The sequence below is a fragment of the Simochromis diagramma genome, unplaced genomic scaffold (genome assembly GCF_900408965.1).
Source record: "Simochromis diagramma unplaced genomic scaffold, fSimDia1.1 OVJJ01000165.1, whole genome shotgun sequence".
NCBI classification, from domain to species: domain Eukaryota; kingdom Metazoa; phylum Chordata; class Actinopteri; order Cichliformes; family Cichlidae; genus Simochromis; species Simochromis diagramma.
The window spans coordinates 1,115,846-1,139,721 of NW_024387467.1; the positions used below are offsets into that span (position 1 = coordinate 1,115,846).

Consider the following 23,876-nt stretch of genomic DNA (forward strand, 5'->3'; position numbering starts at 1 on the left):
ACTCCTCAGCCACCCTGGGAATGTCTATGCCAGGGTGCTGGAAAGTAGAGTCATTCCGTTAGTTGAATCTCGGATACAGGAGGAACAAGGTAATGTTCCTGGTCATGGAACACTGGACCAGCTCTTTATCGGCTCAAGGATACTTGAGGGTGCATGGGAGTTTGCCCAACCAGTCTACATGTGCTTTGTGGACTTGGAGAAGGCATGTGACCATGTCCCTCGGGCCATTCAATCCTTATACAACCGTTGCAGCTCGGCAATAAGCTGGACTTGTTTCCGGTTGTTTCCGGTTGTACTCTGCCAGAGCCACCCTCTGTTCTGCATCTCTAGGTGTAGCCAAGTGGCACAAGGCTTTCACTTTGGAGGTCTCAGAATCTCATCTCCGCTTTTCGCAGATGATATGGTTCTGTTGCCCTCATCAGGCGAATGGAACAGTTCGCAGCAGAGTGTGAAGAATGAGAATTTGATTTCAGTTTAAATATGCTCCATGTTACACTTTACTTTGCTTTTACCAAGAGACTTTATAGGATATGAATTACATATTTATTGTTTGATTGTTTAGTTCTGTTGGATTATAAATAAAGATACTGCTCAGAAACTGACTGTTCTGTACTACCTGTCTAAACCAATCAAATGGAAGCTAATTAGTGGCTTTGAACATTTTAACTCCTTAGTACAAAAAGTAAGGTTTCCTTGAAGCAGTGCTCAGATGACACTCGTGCATTTATTCTGCCAGTCAGAGGTTCATTCAACTAAATCAACCTGCAGCTAGTGTAGCCTGCAGGGACAGCCCTCTAAAGCGCTCTGCAGAAAGTTGATCACTAGAGATTTTGAGCATAAAGAGCCCAAGTCTCCAGTCAGCAAAGGTCTGAGACTTTGTGATGTCAGAGGAAGAAAAGCATCACTAAACCAGATCTCATGAGGGGAAGCCGAGCCGAAAGTTTGAAACTGGAAATCTATCCATCCATCTATCAACTTCTAAATAATATGCAAATTAAATACACATTATAATTCATTTGATTTGTAGTTTTACACCCTGATTAAAAGCAAGAACGGTATAAGCAGGGCTCTGTACTACTATTACAGTACTGTTTTATCCAAGCATGAGCTCAGACAAGAAGCAAATGTGCACATTTAAAAAGCTTGGTCCAGCAGGTCCTGGGAGTGCAAAAACACTCGTAGCTAATGATCAGCAATTTACCATATTTTCTTATATCTGAGACTATTTTCAAATAAAGGTAAGAGAAATCATTCCACCTAGTAAATAATTTATTCCCAGGCAGCAGCTGAATGCAAATGCACATGACTTTTGCAAAGTGAACATATTAATGGTACATGTCTGTGTGCATGTGGTCATTCTTACAGTGCCGTCTCCTCCACAGGCCAGTATCCTTAGGTTATGGACTTTACGATACAGCTCCAAACTACAAGACAAAGGTCGATGGTTAATTCAGTTCATTCTAACACAGCAGATTTACAGTGGTGTGAAAAAGTGTCCGATTTCCTGGGTTTTTTTGGTATGTTTGTCACACTTAAATGTTTCAGATCATCAAACAAATTCAAATATTAGACAAGGACAACACAAGTATCATCTTTGTAGAATTGTTGTAATTCAACCTCATTTGAGGGTTTTTGAGGATGAACAGCCTTTTAGATCGGATTCAGGTCAGGACTCCAAAGTCTTCATTTTGTTTTTCTTAAGCCACTCAGAGGTGGACTCGCTGGTGTGTTTTCGATCATTATCCTGCTGCAGAACAGAAGCGTCTTCGAGGTCACAAACAGATGGCCGGACATTCTGCTTCAGAAAGCTTCAGTAGAACTGATGCTTCCATTTACTGCAGCCAGGCTCCCAGGTCCTGCCCCAGACCATCACACAACCACCACCAGCCAATTTTACTGTTGGTATGATGTTCCTTTTTCTGAAATGCTGTGCTAGTTTTACGCCAGATGTGATGAGGCACACTGAAAAAATTAAACTTCTGTCTCTTCAGTCCACAGAACACTTTTCAAACTGGGGGTCATCAAGATGTTTTTTTGGCAACACTGAGACGAACCTTTATGTTCCTTTTTGCTCAGCAGTGGGTTTCATCTCAGAACTCTTGCAGGCCAGTTGTGCCCTGCGTCTGTCTTATGGTGGAGTCAAAGTGAGGCCTGCAGTTCTTTGGATGCTGCTCTCTTAGATAAATCGTTACTGTGCTCTTGGGGTAATTTTGGCCAGCTGGCCATTTCTGGGAAGGTTCGCCGCCGTTCCTTGTCTTTGCCTTCTGTGGATAATGGCTCTCATTCTGGTCTCGGTCTACTTCCCTTTGTCAGGCTGGTCATAGTTAAGTGACTTCTTGATTAAGAACAGGTGGTGGCAGTAATCAGGCCTGGGTTTAAGCTTCACCACAGTAAACCACATATACCACAGTTAATTTATGTAAAACGAGGGTGGGGTGGAATTTTTCCCTTTAATAATAAACAATAATAAACAGCTTCATTTAGTAACTGTATTTAGTGTTTACTCATATTATCTTCTGTTTATCTAATATTTAACTTTGTTTGATGATCTGAAACATTAAGGGTGACTAACCTTGAACAACAAATAGGAAATCAGGAAGGTGGAAAACATTATTTCACACAACTGTACATGTGCATGTATATGTTCATGCACATGTGCATGTACATGTGTATGTGCATGTACATGTATATGTGCATGTACATGTGCATGTGCATGTACATGTGCATGTGCATGTATATGTGCATGTACATGTGTATGTGCATGTATATGTGCATGTACATGTGCATGTACATGTATATGTGCATGTACATGTGCATGTGCATGTATATGTGTATGTGCATGTATATGTGCACGTGCATGTATATGTGCACGTGCATGTATATGTGCATGTACATGTGCATGTATATGTGCATGTACATGTATATGTGCATGTATATGTGTATGTACATGTACATGTGCATGTACATGTGTATGTACATGTGCATGTATATGTGCATGTACATGTATATGTGCATGTATATGTGTATGTACATGTATATGTGCATGTATATGTGTATGTACATGTATATGTGCATGTGTATGTGTATGTGCATGTATATGTGCATGTATATGTGCATGTACATGTGCATGTACATGTACATGTACATGTACATGTGCATGTACATGTACATGCACATATACATGCACATGCACATGTGCATGCACATATACATGTACATGCCATGACCTGTACATGACCTACCACATGTCATGCACATGTACATTGCACATCTACATGTACATGTGCATGTAACCCTGTATATGCTGATGACATGTGCACATTACAGTTACCTGTGCATGTACATGTGTATGTACATGTGTATGTACATGTGTATGTGCATGTGCATGTATATGTGCATGTATATGTGCATGTACATGTGCATGTATATGTGCATGTATATGTATATGTGCATGTATATGTATATGTGCATGTATATGTATATGTGCATGTACATGTATATGTGCATCTACATGTATATGTGCATCTACATGTATATGTGCATGTGTGTGAGACACTAACCCCTCCTTTGGTCCTCCTTGGCTCAGGTCAAACACCTGTCTGGGGTTCAGATACCACATGAAGGACTGCAAAATCTTAGTGCCCTGACCAACAGAGAAGCAGTCAGTCAGACACACTTCGTCACAGTTTTTGTTCCTGTGAGTCCACAGATATGTTCATGTTTGTTTCATTGTGGCCTCAAACATCAACAGTGACATGATTGATCACTAATGTTCTCTCTTTGGTAATGAGTTAGTTAACTACACCAAGTTATTATTTTACTTTTGTTTAGAATTGACTTTGTTTTAGTTTATATTTTAGTTATTTTTCCAGCTTTTGTCCTGTGGTTTATTGCTTTTTATTTAAAATGTAAAACTTTCTGTTGCTAAAAACACCAGATCTAAATCATTTTGGACGAAAAGAGGACTACTACGAGGCCACTGACTGTATGCCTGCACTGGTGTGGATCTTTTTCAAATCTGAGTACCTGGTTTCCTCCACTCTTGGGATTGACAAACACAAGCAGGGGTTTCATAAGTGGTGATGGGATGGGTCGGATTATGAATGGCTTCCATTGCCGCCCGTCCTGTCAGAGAAAAAACAGGATCTGCTCAGATGGTCAAAAGCACAGCAGCTGTTGTTCACTGCAGTATTTAAAAAATAGAATTAAGGACCGAAAACTAAAAGCTATTTTAGCTTCTCATTAGAAGACATCTGAAGGTTTCCTGTGCCAAACTAAAAGCAAGTCATGTCCTAAAAAACAGGCTTTATTAAGCAGTCATCATCACAGAAACAATATTTAATGTGTGACTGTGTGACTCCACCAATTGTCTCTGAGAACTGAGAAGTTTCTTCAGTTCTAAGAAACGTCTTCAAGAAACTCGAACGTCCAGACGCTTTTCTTTCCAAGCTCCTCAGACTACGATGGCCTGGATGACCGAGAAGCTTCACGGACGCTGGCTGTGTCTGTCCCAGCTGGGATAGGCTCCACCCTATATCAGCTGTCTTAGGGGGAGGGGCAGGGTACACCCTGGACAGGTCGCCAGTCTGTCGCAGAGCTAACACGTAGAGACAAACAACAACTCACACTCACATTCACACCAATGGGCAATTTAGAATGACCAATTAACCTGACCCCACTAACGGCATGGAGAGTGGACGGAGGAACCCACGCAAACCTGGCCAGGTGGTGGAACTGAACTCAGGACCTTCTTGCTGCGAGGCAGCAGTGCTCACCACCGCACCACTGTACTGCCTTTAATGGAGTCATATAGCATCTTTACAACGTGTATAAATGTAGGTAAGGCACTAACGTTGATGCATGGACTGTACAAAGATGTCAGCATGTGAACCGGGGTTGAGCTTGCCCTCCGTGTTTGGATGATATCATCGGAAACGTGCTGTTCAAAGGTTCTTTTTCCAAAAATAAAATATATAAAGTGTTCGTGTGTTGATTTAAGATGACAAAGACTCACAAACACTAGACAGGCTTCGCTGTTTGCTTAAGACGCCAGAGTTCAAGCTTCCTCTGCAGTGTGACTTAGCCCACCCTGTAGCACAAGACTAACCTCTTTTTTGCTGCTTTTCCTCTTGAACGATGTTCTCTTTTTCTTTTTGCTGGACTTCATCGATGACTGTGAGATAGAGAAAAAGCAGCTGATTTCACATCATTTCATCATTTGTACTGCCATCACTACTCCCCACAGTTCCTTTTATTCTATCCACACACCACTTAAAGGACCTGCAGTAACATGAAACCACTGATCTGACTGATGGCTGCCTGAATGACAGCAGACAACAAAATGACCTCATAATTGAAGCAGGATGGAAGCACTAAGAACAGCGTTACCTGATGGCGTTTGACCCGAATTATCCATGTGGGTGGAACTATGAGGGCAGCATGAGCACCCATTGGACAAGCTTCCTCAATTTGCTGCAGCATGAAGCAAGAAACCTTGTTGTGGTACTAATGGAAGAAATGCATGGTTATAATATGTGCATTTATTGAGCTCTGGAGACATGAACGGCATCAGTTTGGTACCCACAGCCTGTTTGCACCACGAGCAGCTGATGGCAACAATCTCTTTACTGTGGAACGCAAACTTCTGCTGGAAGCCCTGAAAGCACAGAAGGAGAAACTGCTATAAAAATTAAACTTGTTTCCACTTCTGTTCAGTTAAAGATGCAAAGCAGATGTTTAGGACAACAGCGCTACTGCTCGTCAGTAAGACAATCATTTCCACACCTTCCCACACTGTCTGCATTTGCCTTCTTGTCGTCTCCGATGCACCCAGTGATGGCGAACCACAATGGGCTGAGCACACACAAAAAACACAGCAGAAATTTACAACACTCAGAATTCAACGAACATGAGTGTTTATAGCTGTGACTGTACGATGATCCAGCTGCAGCAGCAGGTTTGAACCCCAGAGAAAGAAAGAAACCAGAACTCACCTCTCGAATATTTCTGGATCCTGATTCTCTGAATGATGGTTTACACCTGAAATTAATCTGGAGCAGAGAAGAAGAAGAGGGTTACCGGGGTCTAACGGCACAGCTGAACACTGGGCCTCTGACTGGCACACTTCCTGGGTAAGCAGCACCGACACGCCTGTGGGACCAGGCCGATTAGGTGTCATGTGTCTTACAGTTAAGGGTCATGACTTCCTCAACAGGACACGCTGACAGAAAGGAACAAGCAGACGGGACCCCCCAAGCAAGAATTACGTCACACAGGTGTGACGACACACATCTTTAGTTAGCACTGTGTAGCGCTACCTCCATCCTGGCATTGTGTCTGCAACCAATCGTGGCCCTTTTTGATAGTTTCCTACACCAGAACACTTTCAGAAAGCAGCTTCAGATCAATGACCTCCTTGTGTTTTCAGATCAAAGCACCCAAACCGTCAAGATTATCAGATTATCACACCACAAGAAAAACGAGAGGACCAAATTTGAAGGATTTCAGAAAAAAGGACCCTGACAGAAGAAGAATTTTCAGAGGACGTGTCTGCCCTGGATTAGCTTCCACGCTGATTCACTCAGTGTCTAAATACCTACACCTGTTCCCAGTGGAAATGACATCTCCATCAACAATAATTATTTTTGAGTGGCATATGCCAAACCACCCCTCATCCCATGCTGCTGTGCAGTGATTCATTATAATAGACTGATGTAAGGTTCAGAGCACCCACGATCAACCTGTGCAGTCCCATCAGGCCGAGGATCAGAGAGGAGGAGAGAGGACAGAGAAAGAAGACAAGGACGAGTTCTGTGTATCTCACTCTAAAGCTGGGGTCACTGACGGGTAGCGTGGCATCCATAAGAATAGCTTTAGAGCCGGGAAACTGCAGATCAGACAGGACGCTCAGTCAAACACAACCTGTTGTCCTCTGCTTACAAATGATGAATTCGACTGCACTGACATACAGAATCATCACCAGCTGCAATCAACACTGGATCCATGTTAGATTTCCAGGTGTGTCCAACTCCAGTCCTGGAGAGCTGCGCTCCTGCAGCTTTTAGATGCATCCTTGTTGCGACACACCTGAATCTAATGAATGGTTTGTTATCAGGCCAAACGTGATGGCTGCCGAAGAGGGAATCCAACCATCGGATTCAGCTGTGTTGGAGTAGGGATGCATCTAAAAGCTGCAGGACTGGAGCTGCACACCCCTGCTCTAGAGAGCGTTCAGTTTGCTTCACACTTCTCTGTGATAATAAAGGCACAGAGTCTCTGGGACAGAGACTCACCTTACTGGTAGTCATAAGGACTAATATACACCTCTGTGTCTTCATGTATCCTCACAGGCAGCGTTATACCTTCTCCAGTTGTTCTATGCAGACGGTGTGAGCGACGATCTTACAGGCAGCACACTTCCTTCGACTGACAGACTTTTGCTAGAAAGAAAAAAGGGAAAAGGTGATCAGCTCTGAATAGAAACATTGATTAACAATTAAATCACATGAACAGGAGAAAAAAAAACAGGGTTCTTGTGTTGTAGTCGTTCATTTGCTTTATGAGCCTCAAAGAACAGCAGTCACTATGAAGCCTTAATTCCATCTATGACCACTGGGAGACAGTCCTGCACCACGTGAGTGAAACCACCACAGATACACAACATAGCAATGATATGACTTGACAGTATCTAAAAATATGACGGCTTTGTGCGTGTGATACAGCCAGCATGTGTCTGACAGTGATATGAGCTGACACGGTGCTGCAGGAGAGCAGCTTCAGTGTGCATGTTATTATTATTATAGAAACACAGCGATCCGTGTTTACTATCCCAGATGAATCAAAGCACTCAGGGGTTCAGGCCTCATACAGCCGGCAAATGGAAATAATAACTTTTCAGTCCAGTGGCTCAGGAGGTGGGCAGGTCTCACTCATATACACACATTACAAGAACTATATTATCTATTGATTTACTTGTCGCTATGTCACTGAATGATAAGACAGAATACAGGAGAACCTGGGACGAGTTCATGGTTCAAACACAGAATGACTATTTTCAACAGAACCCTGTTATTTCCTAGTGATCGGACACTGAAGGCAGCCTGTAACCAGCACAGCTCTCCCCCACAGCCTGTGGCACTGACTCGGCTGCATCTTTTTACAAACCTTTGGACTTTTCACATATTTACAGATGTTTACAAAAGCAGCACTGCACTGATTTTTTTTAAAACACAGTAGTGAAAATGCTCTCCCATCACCAACTGAAAAGGTCGGTCATTTGCATCTGATTAGTCAACATTTTTATGAGTGAGGTCGACGGGAATTAGGATACAGACAGAAACAAGTATACGTCATGCAGGTTTCTCCAGCCACCAAACATGAATGAGTGCATGAGTTTACAGATGTACTGTAAATGTGGTGGAACAGCCTGTGGGAGATATTGGTTTGCTATCCCTGAACGCTAACGGCTCACATTAAAAAGAGAGACTGATGCAGTTTTTAATAAGAGGTGCACTTAAGTGTTTATGTGGTAGTGTCAGAGGTGGAGCTGTGTGCTTAGTTTGTGGAGAGCACGCTGAACTCCACTGATCCAGAGCAGAACGAGCCAAGCAGACAATGTGGACGGTTTCTCCTGGAGACAAAAGCTGGCATGCTTGGATAGGCTAGGTGTGCTAGGTTGTTCTAGTCTGAAGGAGGATCTTGTTGTCACTAATGCAAATGTCCTTCACATCTCCATCTCAGAACTTGGATGCACGTGTTCGAGCCCAAACACCCTAGATATCGCTCGCCAATCAAGAAAAACAACTGAAAAACTTCAGATGAAGTCATTAAACTGCAGGCAACATAACAATCTCACTCTATAGAAAGTTAAACCCTGAAATAAATGGGAATTCTGTCAAAGGGTTTTTGGGAATGTTGACTAAACCGTGATAAAATGTTGGAGTTCTTACTGTGCAAGTCTCACATGTGAAGACTGTAACGTCTCTTCTTACCAGCAGCACTTTATAAAGACACCGAGTGCAGCTCATTGCTCATTCAGGGTGTCCCGTTAGGACTAGGGATGGGTACCGATATCCGGTGCCATTATGGCATAAACGGTAGTAACCTGAGCTGTGATACACTTTGGATTCTAGCCAATCATTTTACCTTTCCAAGGATAGTAGGCGGGCCCAGGTTCTTTTAGAGCAGAGCTACAGATTAAAAACACCCAAGGCGAAGCGGTCAAAGTCTGGCTGTACTTCACAGCAAAAGATGCAAACTCAGCAGCAACAAGTGCTTTAAGCTGATACTGTGCAAAGGAGGTAAGACCTCGAATCTGATGAAACACCTGGCGACCCATAGCGTTGTTTTAAAAGCCGAGAAATGCGCCGTATTTGATAGCTTGCTGCGAGACCTCACACCGAGCACATCTACTGCGGGTGTGGTAAATCTCCATTAGTGAGTTAGCGCGGATCGCCCCGTGCGTGGGGCTGGACGGTGGTTATCATTTTGCAGAAAAAAAGAGACTGCTAAAAATAAAAACGTGAGAGGTTTGTGTTCTCCATTCTTTAAGCACCGGCACCGTTTCAAAAAGTACCGGTTTGGCACTGGTATCGGATAAAACCTAAACGATACCCATCCCTAATTGGGACTGGGAGTGTGATGCACACCTGCTAGCTGGTGGTGCTCATAGCTGTTTCACTGCGTCCACAGAAGCTGGAGGGGTTGACCAGTCTAAATTCTGCTTCTTGTTGCTTCCAGTAACTTGTCATTTGTTTAAAGCTGTTGCCAAGAAAACTTAACAGTATGTTTGCTGAGCAGCCAGTACACACTGTGCAAGGAGATGCTTTCACACTGATCTCCTCCAGATTGTTATGCGTGTTCTCCGTAAGTCGGTTGCTTAGTTGTTGATGTTAATGCAAGGACTTGTAGAAAGCAGCAGACATTGAGCAGGTGCACGTGGAAGCATGCGACTGTATAAACATTCAGTGTAACACAGTAAAGAAAACCTGGAGCCATGTATAAATCACACTCTACCCCAAACAGAACAAAGAGCAGTGTGAGTGCAGGCGGCTGCACAGAACTCGGGCCGGGCTGGAAACACACAGGCAGATACTAACCAGTAATCTGGCAATACAGTGCTGTTCTCCCACATAGCAGTAGTCTCCAGACACGTTTGTTTCAAACCAGATATGATCTCCATACACAGCTACCTCCTACAGAGACAAACATGGAGAGAGACAAAGAAGAGCTAAGAAAAGGACAGAAGCTGAAAGAAGAGCTGCGGTTCCTACGGACCGTCAATGAAAGATCTGAAGTATCAGCTCACTGATGAAATGTGCACAGTGTTTGACAGAAGACAAATCACTGTGAAAAATCCTGTGAGTGAACCACGATCAGCTAGCAAGAAAAAAAAAACCCCATACCCAAATGTTAATATTTCATACAGTATGATTCAGTCTAATGTGCTTCTCATTGGCAGACACAAGATGGACTGAAGACCCAATGAAATGCTTTCCTGATTCCTAAGCCTATGAAAGCCGTAGCTTTCCCTCTCCTGATAATCCAGCTGTTCTGCTGAGCAGTCTGACATGGCATAAAGAGCCGACCCTGTACGTCTCCGTCACACTCACAGTCCAGTCCACAGTGCTGGAGATGTTTGCTTCTGGGTCGGTCCTGGTCACAGAGGATGTGCTGGGCTGACAGGGAAGATGGTGCAGACCGGACTTGGCTATGGCTTTTCTGGAAACACAAAGACCAGGAAAACTGTCAGCGTCCGAGAAAACAGAGAAAACGCAAAGTCGTCAAGGTAACAAAAGGTGACAGGAACATATGTGGAGGTCTATGCACGCACGCACACACACACACACACACACACGTACGCACACACGCATGCACACGCACGCACGCACACACACGCACACACACACGTGCAAGCAGTCGTGTGAATGCTGAGGCATTTACACTATTGTCAATGGAAAATTGCACTTAGCAGTCAGTATAAGCTTTTAGTGATATAAGTTTGCATGTGGTAGAATACTGCATGTTGACCTTTTGATGACTTAGGCTGTTGTGTGCATTCCAGAGCGCTCTGGCATGCACACCCTGGGGGCGTGGGAGAGGTCGTAGCTTCTCTTATTGTTTTGTGGCAGGATAAACGTAACGATGTCTGTTTTAGTCCAAGTGCCTTTTGTTTAGATGAAATGCTGGACGTCCAGACCAGCAGGTTTAGGGAAGTCTCTATGGGGTCACACTCTGACCCCACACACACACTCACACACACACACCACACACACACACACACACACACACACACACACACACACACACACACACACACCAATGTAAGGAACAAACACCTGCTGATGTATAAAGACCAGGGCAGAGTCCCGGAGCCCTCACTCCGTGCGAGCGCTCTGTGGCTGCTCTTGCTGCAAGTAAAACTGTGTTTCTCCTCTCTGACTCTCAGCTGAAGAAGTGTCTTAGAATACATCTCTGGACATCTCTTGAGTTCCTAATCTTCAAGTCACTCCTGTTTTCTGCTGTTAAACCACTTCCACAGTTTCTGTGCTGCTTTCATGGTTCAATTTTAAAAAATTCTGCTATTTCTGCTTATGAAGGCTATATCTGTTGGTATTTATTACTTTTACACGTTATAAAATATAGTTTTTTTTCTCCTATTGAAATGAATGGCAAACATCCCAAATTGCACTCAAACTTGCTTCTTTTCAAGCTCAACTCCTTCCTCACACTTTCACGTACAAACACCACTCCAACTTTAAAGTGCACTCAAATTATTGGGCTACTACCAAATAATTCAGCTGTTTCGTGTCTCTTACTGTTTTCGTAAAATCCCTGTTGAAGTTTTCAGTGACACCGTGGAGATTTTTCAGAAAATACATGCGTCGCTATGGTTGCTATGCAGCTCAGCTAGAGCGCACCACTCTAGTTTTCTGAATCTGTTCTTCACGTCTGACCAAATTCTTCTTCCTCGCTCAATTTTCACCCTACCCTACACAAATCATACATCGAAACGTAGGTATTTTTGTTAGGATTCAGAAAATGTGACTGTTATTATTGTGGGAATTACAGATTTCTGCCAAATGGCCTCAAAGCAACACAAAGTCTTCAGTTCTATTCACAGTCTGTGGAGTCTTCGATGCAAAGTCTCTGACGGGACGCGTTTTCAAATGGTCATAAATGATGTCATGTACAGACGGAGCCCAGCATATCTCCAGACAGCCCTGCTCAGGATTCAGTCATGTCTTTGATACCTTTTACCATTAACTGTGTTTGTTTCAGGGTACCAATCTGTTTGTGGAAAACACCAGACACAGTAACACAAAGAAGCAAAGAAGGTCGATGAAGGTTGCACAGCAGCGTGGGGAGTTTGGGTCTTTCTTATTTGCACAGTTTTCCCTTTTCATTTTCAATAAACATGAAGACATTGACTATTCAAAGTCATTCACATTTGGAAAAGAAATGTTTATTATTTATTTGCATAAAGCACGAGCTACGTGTGAGTCAGAAGCTGCTCTGCATATTTCATACTGCTGTGATTCTGGCTGACACGGTGGTGCGTGGGTGTAACAGCGCACGTACAGCAAGTGTGTGGGCAGTTACGGCTGTGCTGGTGACTGCATGTTATGCATTACTGGTAACAAGAAGTCACGTAAGCGTCCCAGTTTGGGCAGATGTACAGCACCACACATCAGAGCATAACTGGAGTCTAACCAACAACTACACGTAGCAGAAGCTTCAGCTGCCCAGCCAGGCTGCTGACTGCCTGTTAATCACGATGAACACTGAGATAACAGGCGGCTTAGTAGAAAACAGTCGTTGCTCATAATCGTCAGAAAAATGTAAAAAGCAGCCACAGAGCAAAATAACTAGCAAGGATTTCAAAACTTGTTTTAATGGACTGAAGCAAGATCCTGCCCCCCCCCTAACAGGCATAATGGTGCGCTGCCTGTTAGCTTAACCCTTCCTTACTTCATATCACACTCACATCTGTGTTTTGCCACAAAATTGTGTAGCATTTGTCATTTTTCTGACAGCTGTAAACATGAGTATTAAAATACGATGCACCGTTTTAGACATTGATCACAGGCTAATAAAAAGAGGTTGTATTAAAGCATCACTGATCACCAACACCCATCCAAACAGGGTGCCCTCCACGCCAATACTTAGCATTTCTAAGATCTGATTGGTGCCTGCAGCTCACTGCACACATCCTGAACATGCCACAGACACACAAACACACTGCTGTGACGTCCCAACTGTTTGACCACGTCTGACATGTAGTGACGGATCATCATGAAGGGTCGGTTGGTAGAAATGGACGTTACTTCTGCTAAAACCATCGGACATTTTCCCTAATTTGCATCTTTTTTGACTGCAGGGCCTTGAACACGCTGCTGTGTGTGATACAAACATTCCCACAGCTCTATGTTATGGTGTCATTTCAACATTTCCACAGACTTCTTTAATATTCAATATGCAGCTCAGTTTTATTTAGTGCTTTATGAAGCACGGCAGCCTGAAAGAAAGCTCTTTTTCTTAGATTATATTTGTACGTGAAGCAGAAGGCGCGACGGTTAGTGAAGAAGCTGCACTTTGTTTCAGGGAACACAAACTTTACTGTGAGGGTTTGAGAGAATTAGCCTGTGTGTGAGATAACTGTGCAGATGTTGTTCCCACAGCTGCCACAAGAAGACTGAAGCAGGTATTTCTAACTATAGTGAAGTCAAGTGGTTTCTCATTCTTATTTCTGTCGGGTATCTCAGAAAGGAAACGCCAGCATTGTTCAGGGTCTCGAACCAGCTACTCGCGCTTTGCTAGTCAGCTGCTCTAACCTCCAGTCTTCATCTCACCAAGGAGCTCAAAGTTTGATTTGAGTTGCCAGTGAAAAACACAGCAGCGTAGATCAGCCCTCAGATCCTGCAACGGTAACGCCAGTGTCATGTGATCACTGACATTCAAATATTCATTAGTGTAGAGCTAAAGGTCATAGCTCTCCCTGTTACATTATGAGGTGTCTTTAAGCTGATGGGTCTGCTCAGCTATCTTCAAAGAAACACTGGGTCTCACATTAAGCAGAAAAATGATCTACAGTGGCTTTGAAAAGTATTCGGCCCCCTTGAACCTTTCAACATTTTGTCACATTACAGCCACAAACATGAATCAATGTTATTGGACTTCCAGGTGAAAGACCAACACAAAGTGGTGCACACGTGAGAAGTGGAACGAAAATCAGACATGATTCCAAACATTTTTACAAATCAATAACTGCAAAGTGGGGTGTGCGTAATTATTCAGCCCCTTTGGTCTGAGTGCAGTCAGTTGCACATAGACGTTGCCTGATGAGTGCTAATGACTAAATAGAGTGCACCTGTGTGTAATCTAATGTCAGTACAAATACAGCTGCTCTGTGACGGCCTCAGAGGTTGTCTAAGAGAACATTGGGAGCAACAACACGATGAAGTCCAAAGAACACAGCAGACAGGTCAGGGATAAAGTTACTGAGAAATTTAAAGCAGGCTTAGGCTACAAAAAGATTTCCCAAGCCTTGAACATCCCACGGAGCACTGTTCAAGCCATCATTCAGAAATGGAAGGAGTATGGCACAACTGTAAACCTACCAAGACAAGGCCGTCCACCTAAACTCACAGGCCCAACAAGGAGAGCGCTGATCAGAAATGCAGCCAAGAGGCCCATGGTGACTCTGGACGAGCTGCAGAGATCTACAGCTCAGGTGGGGGAATCTGTCCACAGGACAACTATTAGTCGTGCACTGCACAAAGTTGGCCTTTATGGAAGAGTGGCAAGAAGAAAGCCACTGTTAACAGAAAACCATAAGAAGTCCCGTTTGCAGTTTGCCACAAGCCATGTGGGGGACACAGCAAACATGTGGAAGAAGCTGCTCTGGTCAGATGAGACCAAAATGCAAAACGCTGTGTGTGGAGGAAAACTAACACTGAACATCACTCTGAACACACCATCCCCACTGTCAGATATGGTGGTGGCAGCATCATGCTCTGGGGGGGCTTCTCTTCAGCAGGGACAGGGAAGCTGGTCAGAGTTGATGGGAAGATGGATGGAGCCAAATACAGGGCAATCTTGGAAGAAAACCTCTTGGAGTCTGCAAAAGACTTGAGACTGGGGCGGAGCTTCACCTTCCAGCAGGACAACGACCCTAAACATAAAGCCAGGAAACAATGGGATGGTTTAAAACAAAACATATCCATGTGTTAGAACGGCCCAGTCAAAGTCCAGATCTAAATCCAATCCAGAATCTGTGGCAACATCTGAAAGCTGCTGTTCACAAACGCTGCCCATCTAATCTGACTGAGCTGGAGCTGTTTCAAAGAAGAATGGGCAAGAATTTCAGTCTGTAGATGTGCAAAGCTGGTAGAGACAGACCCTAAAAGACTGGCAGCTGGAACTGCAGCAAAAGCTGGTTCTACAAAGTGTTGACTCAGGGGGCTGAATAATTACACACACCCCACTTTGCAGTTATTTATTTGTAAAAAATGTTTGGAGTCATGTTTGATTTTCGTTCCACTTCTCACGTGTGCACCACTTTGTGTTGGTCTTTCACCTGGAAGTCCAATAAAACTGATTCATGTTTGTGGCTGTAATGTGACAACATGTGGAAAAGTTCAAGGGGGCCGAATACTTTTGCAAGCCCCTGTATGCTGCCAGTAAATTAGTCTGACTATAGAATTAAACTGAACCAGCACAATAATACACTGCTGCTTAGTTATTATTTAGTTACATGTCACTGTAATTTTTTAACATCGGAGGAAAAAAAATGTATGTCTGCAAAACATAAAACACCAGTTCTGTCAGGTCTATGTTAGAGGTGTGTGTGTGTGTGTGTGTGTGTGTGTGTGTGCGTGTGTGCGTGCGTGTGCGTGTGTGCGTGCGTGTGTGCGTGTGTGTGCGTGTGTGTGTGTGTGTGTGTGAGAGAGAGACATACGAGAGGAAGTTGTCCCATGTATCCTGGTAAGGATTGTAATGAATGCTTTGCTGGGGTCCATCTAGTGGAGAGGAACAGCCTTTATGGAGCATGGAGCCACACGAGGTAGCATCTGCTGCAGCCGCCCCAACATCAAAGCTCAGGCCTGCTGGAGCCGGCTGGCCAAGGCTGGGACTGGTCACGGAAGTCGACATTGCGTTCGTCAACTTCGCTGTACTGAGACTCGACTCTAATGGATTATATCGGCCGAAGACGCCAAACCCTGCTTCGTTGTCCTGAAACACGGAGTCTGCCGGAAGCAAGTGTGAGGAATTTCGTCTCAGACAGCGAGGAGGCCAGAGCAAGGGCCGGGCTTTGATGTTCTCCGTAACCACAGCCTGCGTTAGGTGCCTGTGAGCTGCCAGGGTGAAGCTTTCTTCATCAGCTTCATCATCGCTTTCTTCTTCCTCACCTGACTCAGAACAGGAGCACGGGGAGACATCCATGCCCTCTTCATCCTCTTCTTCCTTTTTCAGTCCTGTGCCCATATGCACTACACTTGCCAGTAACATAGAGGATCCCAGTAAATGAGGTTCGATAGATTTCACTTTCGAACGACGTGCACAGGAGACTGAGCAGCAGGGACGATGTCTTCCTCTTCCTGGTCCTTCACTTGCATTTGTTAGCCCAAGCTCGATGATAGACTGTCGCTTCTGTCCACTAGCCACTAGTAGGCCAACACTCGGGCGCCTGCGCTGGTCAGTGCAAACCAGAGGCAAACCGACAGAGGAGCGTCTGGACTGTACTAATGCTACAGAGGGCAGACCGACGCTGGAGCGCCTCCTGGCTTTACTGGCCTGAACAGAGGGACATTTGTGACGCACTGCAGCAAAATGCTTTTGTCTTTTTTGGCGTCGACCAAAGTGTCGCTGGAAAAACAAATCCATCTCGACTTGGAGAGCGATATAGTACACTGCTACTCAAAATGCATCTGATGAGATGCGGTTGGGTAAAGAACACACAGTGCCCTTTCCTTGTCTTCATTGACTGCGGGTTAGCAGTCAGATATCAGATATCCATGCGACCGAAGATTGGTTTCCTCCACTCGAAGCTGGTACAGCTACTGCTGGACATCTCTGACTCTCCAGCCCTCCTTTGGAAATGCTGCAGAGGCAAACAGGCCGTTACAGAATCTGTCATTTCTCATTAACAGAGAAAAATGTTCCCACCAAGGAGTTTACTGAGGTTAACGACTAAAAGAACCTCCAAACAAATCAGACTGAATCAGCTGTTCTCAGGTGTGATGATCTAACTTGCTGTTTCATGATGCAGTGCTGCTTTCTTCAAAGTCAATCAAATTATGACCAAAACTTTATTGATACCAAAACATCTGACACCCCACACACACACACACACACACACACGGGTGTGTATTCATGTCCTTGTGGGAACATCTCATTGACATAATGCTTTCCCTGGCCGCTCACCCTAACCTTAAAAAAATGAATGTCTAACCATAACCCTGACACTAAAACCACATTTTGAGTCTCAAACTTGTGAGGACCGGGATTTTGGTCCCCACAAAGACATCTAAACAGGTACACACACACACACACACACACACACACACACACACACACACACACACACACACACACACACACACACACACACACACACACACACACACACACACACACACACACACACACACACACACACACACACACATACCTACTAAGACTTATTGTATCATAAATATAAACTAAAGCCTATACAGGGTCACATCATTATTGTAGGATCGTTACAATATAAAGTGAAACGTTTAATTGATAAGTTGCTTTACTAGCAGCTACACTGTTCACTGCAGCTGTGAAGCTGCTTCCAATGAAAAGGCTCATGTGTGAGCACAGGGACCGTAGTGTGACGCAGCACAGCAGGGTGGACTGTAGTGTCACGTATCTTAATAAAACACACAGCTTCACTTTCCAGTCAGAAGAATCACTCAAATTAGAGTTAGAGTTACTAAATAAAGGTAACATTCGATCAGTCAATCTAATCTTTGTGGTTCTTCAGAAGAAGTCAAATGTAAATATAAAAGTGCTAAAATAAATTTCAGTTCCTGATTCTGAGAAGTATCAATTTATGCCCTCAGAGATGACAAAGCATGAAACCAAAGCTCAGCTCTGAAATCTGACCATAGCCACATACTTAGCAACTGAAAAATGTTGCATCAATTTGACCTCCAACCGCTGACTGAAGTGTGCGAGTGGTTAAAATTAGATTCCTGTGGATGTGTGCCACATAGGCCAGCTATTCAGTATTTGTATAAACTTCATCTTCTGTGGTCTTTGAAATATGAATTTGGGCCCTGCGGCTGTCGACGCTGTCTAAACAATACGATCCTCGAGAGTCAGCAAGACCAGAAAAGAGGTCATCAGTAGACGAAGCTGTGACCAAACACAGCGTTTTCTTTGCTTTTTAACTAGAAAAATCAATTCTACGTGGAGCTTCCCGCGGCGTGAACAGGCAGATTGTTTAAAAGGCTCTTCATCCTTAAATAAGTGAAGTGAGGAAGCATGCTTCGTAGCGTTGGCTTGGTGGGTAGCAAACAGGAAATGAGTGTAGATATTTAATCAGGAGATTATGAGACTCTGCATATAGACAGCTTGTACGAGTCACACGTCTGAACAACACGGTTAAGCGGTGAACGACCAGCTCATTTTACCATCCGTGGCTTTGTTCTGTGTTCGCCCATCAGCAACCCAACAGTTTGTTAATGCTCACACTATTATACTCAGCAATAAGCTTCAGCAGCTCGCTCGGCTGCTGGCAAACCAGTTAACCTGAGATGAACAACAACACGTCACATTTTTAAATATTCTCTAAGATCACTGCTGATGTCTTTCCTCCTCCTCCTCATCATGTTAGCAACACCCGAATGCTCCAGACCAGCAAACTACGGATCTATGAAGCCTTAAAGCTGTGCTTTAATTCACCATGACTGTACAAAGATATTTGTTTGTGTTTCTCGTCTTGATAAATAACAGAAAACATTTTCTATAAATGAAAGTCAGCCAAGATGACTGGATGGAACTTAAGACAGTTTTGAACCGTTTCTGTTCTAGTTCCGTTTTTCTAACACTGAATTTACAAGAAACAGAGCGAAGCACACACCACCACAAACGAACCTCGATACGACAGATGAGATGATAACAGTGGGGCAGAACGTTTGACATGTGGTGTGACTAACTGAACGTATAAGAGCAAACTGAAGATCACGCAGCGCATCGGATGAGGACAGTAAAGCGAGAAAAAGGCGTTTAGAACCGTGAAGCTGAAACCTCGGGTATCACAGGAAGTCCCATCACAGACTCATTAGCCCACCGAAACCTCCTCTGTTCGCCTACAGAAATCAGCTTGACATTCAGCAGCAAACGGCTCTGCCACTCACTACGTTCAGAGATCATCACACTGACATACATTTCTTCTATTCTGAATCTTGAATGTGGGCACATTTTGATCCTTACGGTTACGTAACCACAATCAGAACCAGAGTGACTTACTGCAGGCTGATGTGACTCGGATGATTAATCTACAACTTCTTAGTTTCCAACACAACAGTTGTTTTTTAACTGGGATAAGCTCAAAAGAGTCACACACAAGTTATATGACAGTAACAGACTGGATATGTCTACAGTTCCTTCTAATATTTTCCTCCGCGATGTGTTTTCTGTTACATAACGGCTTCTTTCTCCGGCTCTAATCCCACAATGGGCCAAAGTGAGGCAGCGATGGGATGAAAGTACTCAGTAATAACCCATCAGACACCCCCGCAGTCGAGCTGTCAACAAATACTTTTTGTTATATAATCTTTAAAAATGTAAACGTGCATTTTTCAAGCAGCCAAACCAGTTGCTGTCGCTCTACAAAGCCAAGCTTCCCACAGAGCAGTTGCAGTTTCCCAGCACTAACTGGGTGCTTAGCAGAACACCGTGCAACCACACCACACAGCTGGAACAGTTGTGTGTCACAGGTGCGGTCTCACTGCAGTGCATGTTCCTTCAGTTATTAGCACCGTTACCATTTTTCTGCTTTATTTCAAACCTTAAGGCTCTTTTCATACTTAGAAGAAAAATCGAATTGTTGTGTTTCTGGTAAAACTCTCGCGGCGTGCTTGCCAAACTTTAACTGTGCTGAATGAATAATCAGCAGGGCTGTGGAAAAAGCAGACTGATGGATGCATCAGGGGCCAACCACAGTCCACCATCTTTAATGTAAAACACACTAAAACAGACAGTTTGACTCTTTGGAAAACGCTCAAAGAACTTTGAAGTTGGGCGTGAGTACGCGCAGCCACACCGCCGCACGTACTCGCGCATCAACACGTTGCTGCTCGGAGCTGGGCTCAAGTGATGCCCTGCAACACAACTTTGCATGCTGGGATAATTTACTAGTATGTGCAGCTTTAGTACAAACTTGTGAACACCAGCAGGGTTTTTGACTGCTTACATACAGATGTTCCAAATGTTCAGACCAATGCACACTCCCAGTAACTTTCACTGGTCAAGTGAGGGACTCTGGGATGCAGAGAGATCACACAATATGTGCTCTAAATGTTTTCCAGCACTTTACTTCTTCAAGTTAAATGACACAGCTCAGTGACAGTTATCCTGCAGCAGGTCACAGAGTGCTCAGCTGGATGTTAAGTCTTCTCCCTCGAGTGTAATTCAACATACATACAATGTTGACATCGTGGTGCTCCGAGGCATCCACTGTGGACGAGCTCTGCCCTCATTTCCATTAACAACAGTCATTTCAAATTCTCTCACTGACACTGTGGGATGAAATTACCAAAGTGTGCCAGAAAAATGTTGTGAAATTAATCACAAGAACAACAAGTCTGCTTTAAAGTGTGCTTGGGGTTGATTTAGACTATTCTCAATAACCGACCAAGTATTCACATGATTATCATCATGGGACGATAACAGTCATTGCAAACAGGAAACAAATGTGGTCTCCGTCCAAGAATTTGATACAGCACGTCATCGTTTGACTGGCTAAGTGCATGCAGCTAAAAATACTTCTTATTGGCTGGTGGAACCCACAATGAGACATTAATAAGGCTCCACCATCCCATCTTGGTAAGCTAGCCTTGACATTTCAAGGTGTGCCGCTCTCACTAAGCAGTGCAATAAATGATGTGTGCAGCGTTCAGTCTGTGGCATGGTCTGGTGGTATAAATGCCTGCGGTACAAGGGAAGAGCCCACTAAGAACAGGTCTGCATTGAAAGCATCTTTACAATGAGCAGCTACTTTAGGAAACTATTTTTACACTTCACCAAAAATTAAAGATTTTTAGTCCGTAAGTGTGCCAAAGGGTGTGAGGCGTTGCAGAGCTCTGATCTGTTGGCTTAAATATTTACATGAAAAGCAGTGGTCTGCAACGCAAGCACACAAAGAGTGCTCTAGATAAATGTGGTTTTCCTCTATTGGAGTGAAACAACGCCTCAGAGCTATGTGGCAATCACCTCTATACACCAACACTTCATTATTAGAGGGGCTTTGCAGCTATCACACACAGCAATCAGATTATTTTACATCCTGATGGCAGATTTTTGGGGTCTTTTCTGGCTTTATTTGATAGAAACAGTGAAGACTGACGGGGAGGGCCGCAGGTCGGATTCGAACCCGGGCCGGCCGCTCTCAGCCATACTGTATAGCATATGGTCGCCTGCTGCCCCAGTGAGCTATGATGGTAGATTTACCTCAGCCTGTTTCTTCTACCTCCACTGCAGGCAGCGTCTGAATCAACATCCTGGTGATTAATCCACCAATAGGACTCTGTCATGTGTTACTGTTTAAACTGGTTTCACCTTTGAAGGCGTACAGTGACGGGAAACAGTAACTTGCTGTCTCACCAAAAGTAACAAGAACGTTCTCAAAATGTTGTTTGTTTGTAACATTTGTTACAAACAGAAATGCAGCAATAACTGAGACTAACGTTTGTCAGATCAATGGCTGAAATTTACAATATGTAATATTGACCTTAATAAATGCCTTCCAGACTTTATGTGAAGAAAAAACATAAAGTGCAATGAGTGCGCTTATGCTGCGACAAAGTAAAGGTAACTTTAGAACGCCGTCATGCTCTGCACGCCACCTGAGCCATCAGATGAACCACAGGTAGGACTTTCAGTCATTTCTGCTGCTTCAGGCTTGTTTGCTTTGCACCACGATCTGCGTTTTTCCATCACTGAAGAGCTATTTCTGATTTAAAGAGACGGTCAAACGCAAGACTACAAGAACTGTAATTTAACTATAGCTCGTGTTCTTAATAAGATGCTTGCAAAAACAATCCGTTTATAAAACTGCATCAATGTACACGTGCAGCAGGAAGGTGAAACAGGTGGAACACATGTGGATCTGCCTCACATCCATATACAACCACAGATACTGAATGCAAGGCAGCTCACAAAGTTCTTCAGCCATCCAGCTGCATCCAGCAAGAACAGTGCCACATCCTGCCGTCACTGCAACGCTCACCGTGTGTTACACAGCCGAACAGCAGCGCAGTCTGGCACTGAGGAAACACTGACTGGAATGTGATGTGGTTGATTAAGTGGTTATATGTAAAGTGCACGTAAAGGGCTCCTTACATTTCATTTTTAGCCCCCAGCCCCCCTCATGTTGTGATGCACAGATCAGACTTTTCCCACAGAAGCACAGACAGGTTCGTCTTTATTGATCCCAAAGTTTTGATCTGCAGTGGTGCAAAACAACACCTACACACCGAGTTACTGGGAAAACGTTTCCTGGAAACAGAGTCAAAATTAATAATAATAATAATAATAATAATGGCAACAACAACAAAGTGAGACAGCTAGCAAAGATGTTTCCTTATTTTCTCAAATGAATGCAAATAACCTCTGCCTCTCTGCCCCCACCCTCACATGCAGCCAAAGCCTGGTGGGGGGGCGGGACTAAACCAACCACAGGAAACCTTCACAGCGCACTGAGAAGACATTCAGGATCCAGAGCAGCAAAACAGTCAGGCTGAGATGTTTACGTTGGACTGATGATGTTGGCGTCGAGGGACGTCTAATAATACAGGAACAACGGCCCACAGAGCTGATACACTGACTCTCTGTCTGGTAGCTGCGCCCTGCTCTTATTACCACTCTGCACCATTGTCAGGCTAAACAGTGACACGCTTCCATTCTAAACCACAGCGAAAATCACACTAACAAACACACGTAGACGTGCGTAAGTAATTGTGCTAACATACCTCTAATCACAAGCATTTGAACAGCAGGGCAGTAAGAGGACGTGTCACAGTGTCATCTGAAAGCAGACTACAGACACTCCGTCAACCTTTCAGTTCTAGTCTCTCTTCTGGTTCCATCTGACATGACCGATGCTTTCATTGTCATGACGATACAAGAGTCACGATCCAAAGGGAGCAGCTAATTTCCACAGCATGCTGGCCTTTGGCTCAGAAATGCACATTACATGTAGAACAATTGCTTTATTCAATTGCTGAATAAAATCTTCTTTTGGTTCCGATTGCACTTCCCCCACAACACTCGGACAGCTACGCCCCTTCGTCGCTTGGACTCTGTGGGGCACAGAAGTATGTGCTGCTTGCCTCTGGACAGATGTTCTAGCTGTGTGATACTGAGATGGAGGCAAAGCACTGAAGCTGAAGAAGCTAAAACACAGAGTGCTGCACAGTCTGCAATAAACTCGTCACTCCACTGTGGACAGATTAATATTAATCGAATACGGACCAAAATTACTTGAAACAGACATCCAAAAAGAAGAAAGCTTTTCAGAGTTTCTGACTGTTCTACAGTAAACGACGGAGTTCCTGTCAGAGCTACGCTGCCTGTCGTCCACTGTGTGTAGCCTCCTACTGTCATACATGCACCGCAGCACT

At 44.1% G+C, this 23,876-nt stretch overlaps 1 protein-coding gene across 6 annotated transcripts in view; it reads right to left on the reverse strand.

Moving 5' to 3' along the window:
• The window catches only part of LOC120723441 (diacylglycerol kinase zeta-like), an 89,166-nt gene that overhangs the window by 43,667 nt on the left and 21,623 nt on the right, over window positions 1–23,876 (reverse strand). For 3 of the 6 annotated variants that reach the window (XM_040014865.1, XM_040014867.1, XM_040014864.1), the window contains exons 2-14: window positions 15,959–17,101; window positions 10,611–10,719; window positions 10,098–10,193; window positions 7,362–7,439; window positions 6,824–6,886; window positions 5,994–6,050; window positions 5,785–5,853; window positions 5,585–5,656; window positions 5,389–5,505; window positions 5,108–5,173; window positions 4,027–4,125; window positions 3,561–3,643; window positions 1,364–1,424 (exon numbers count right to left, since the gene is read on the reverse strand). In XM_040014865.1, coding sequence (XP_039870799.1) covers window positions 1,364–1,424; window positions 3,561–3,643; window positions 4,027–4,125; window positions 5,108–5,173; window positions 5,389–5,505; window positions 5,585–5,656; window positions 5,785–5,853; window positions 5,994–6,050; window positions 6,824–6,886; window positions 7,362–7,439; window positions 10,098–10,193; window positions 10,611–10,719; window positions 15,959–16,884 — 1,896 coding nt within the window. In that variant the 5' untranslated portion in view covers window positions 16,885–17,101. The remainder of the gene's footprint in view (window positions 1–1,363; window positions 1,425–3,560; window positions 3,644–4,026; window positions 4,126–5,107; window positions 5,174–5,388; window positions 5,506–5,584; window positions 5,657–5,784; window positions 5,854–5,993; window positions 6,051–6,823; window positions 6,887–7,361; window positions 7,440–10,097; window positions 10,194–10,610; window positions 10,720–15,958; window positions 17,102–23,876) is intronic. The other 3 variants (XM_040014868.1, XM_040014866.1, XM_040014869.1) reach the window with 2 other exon arrangements.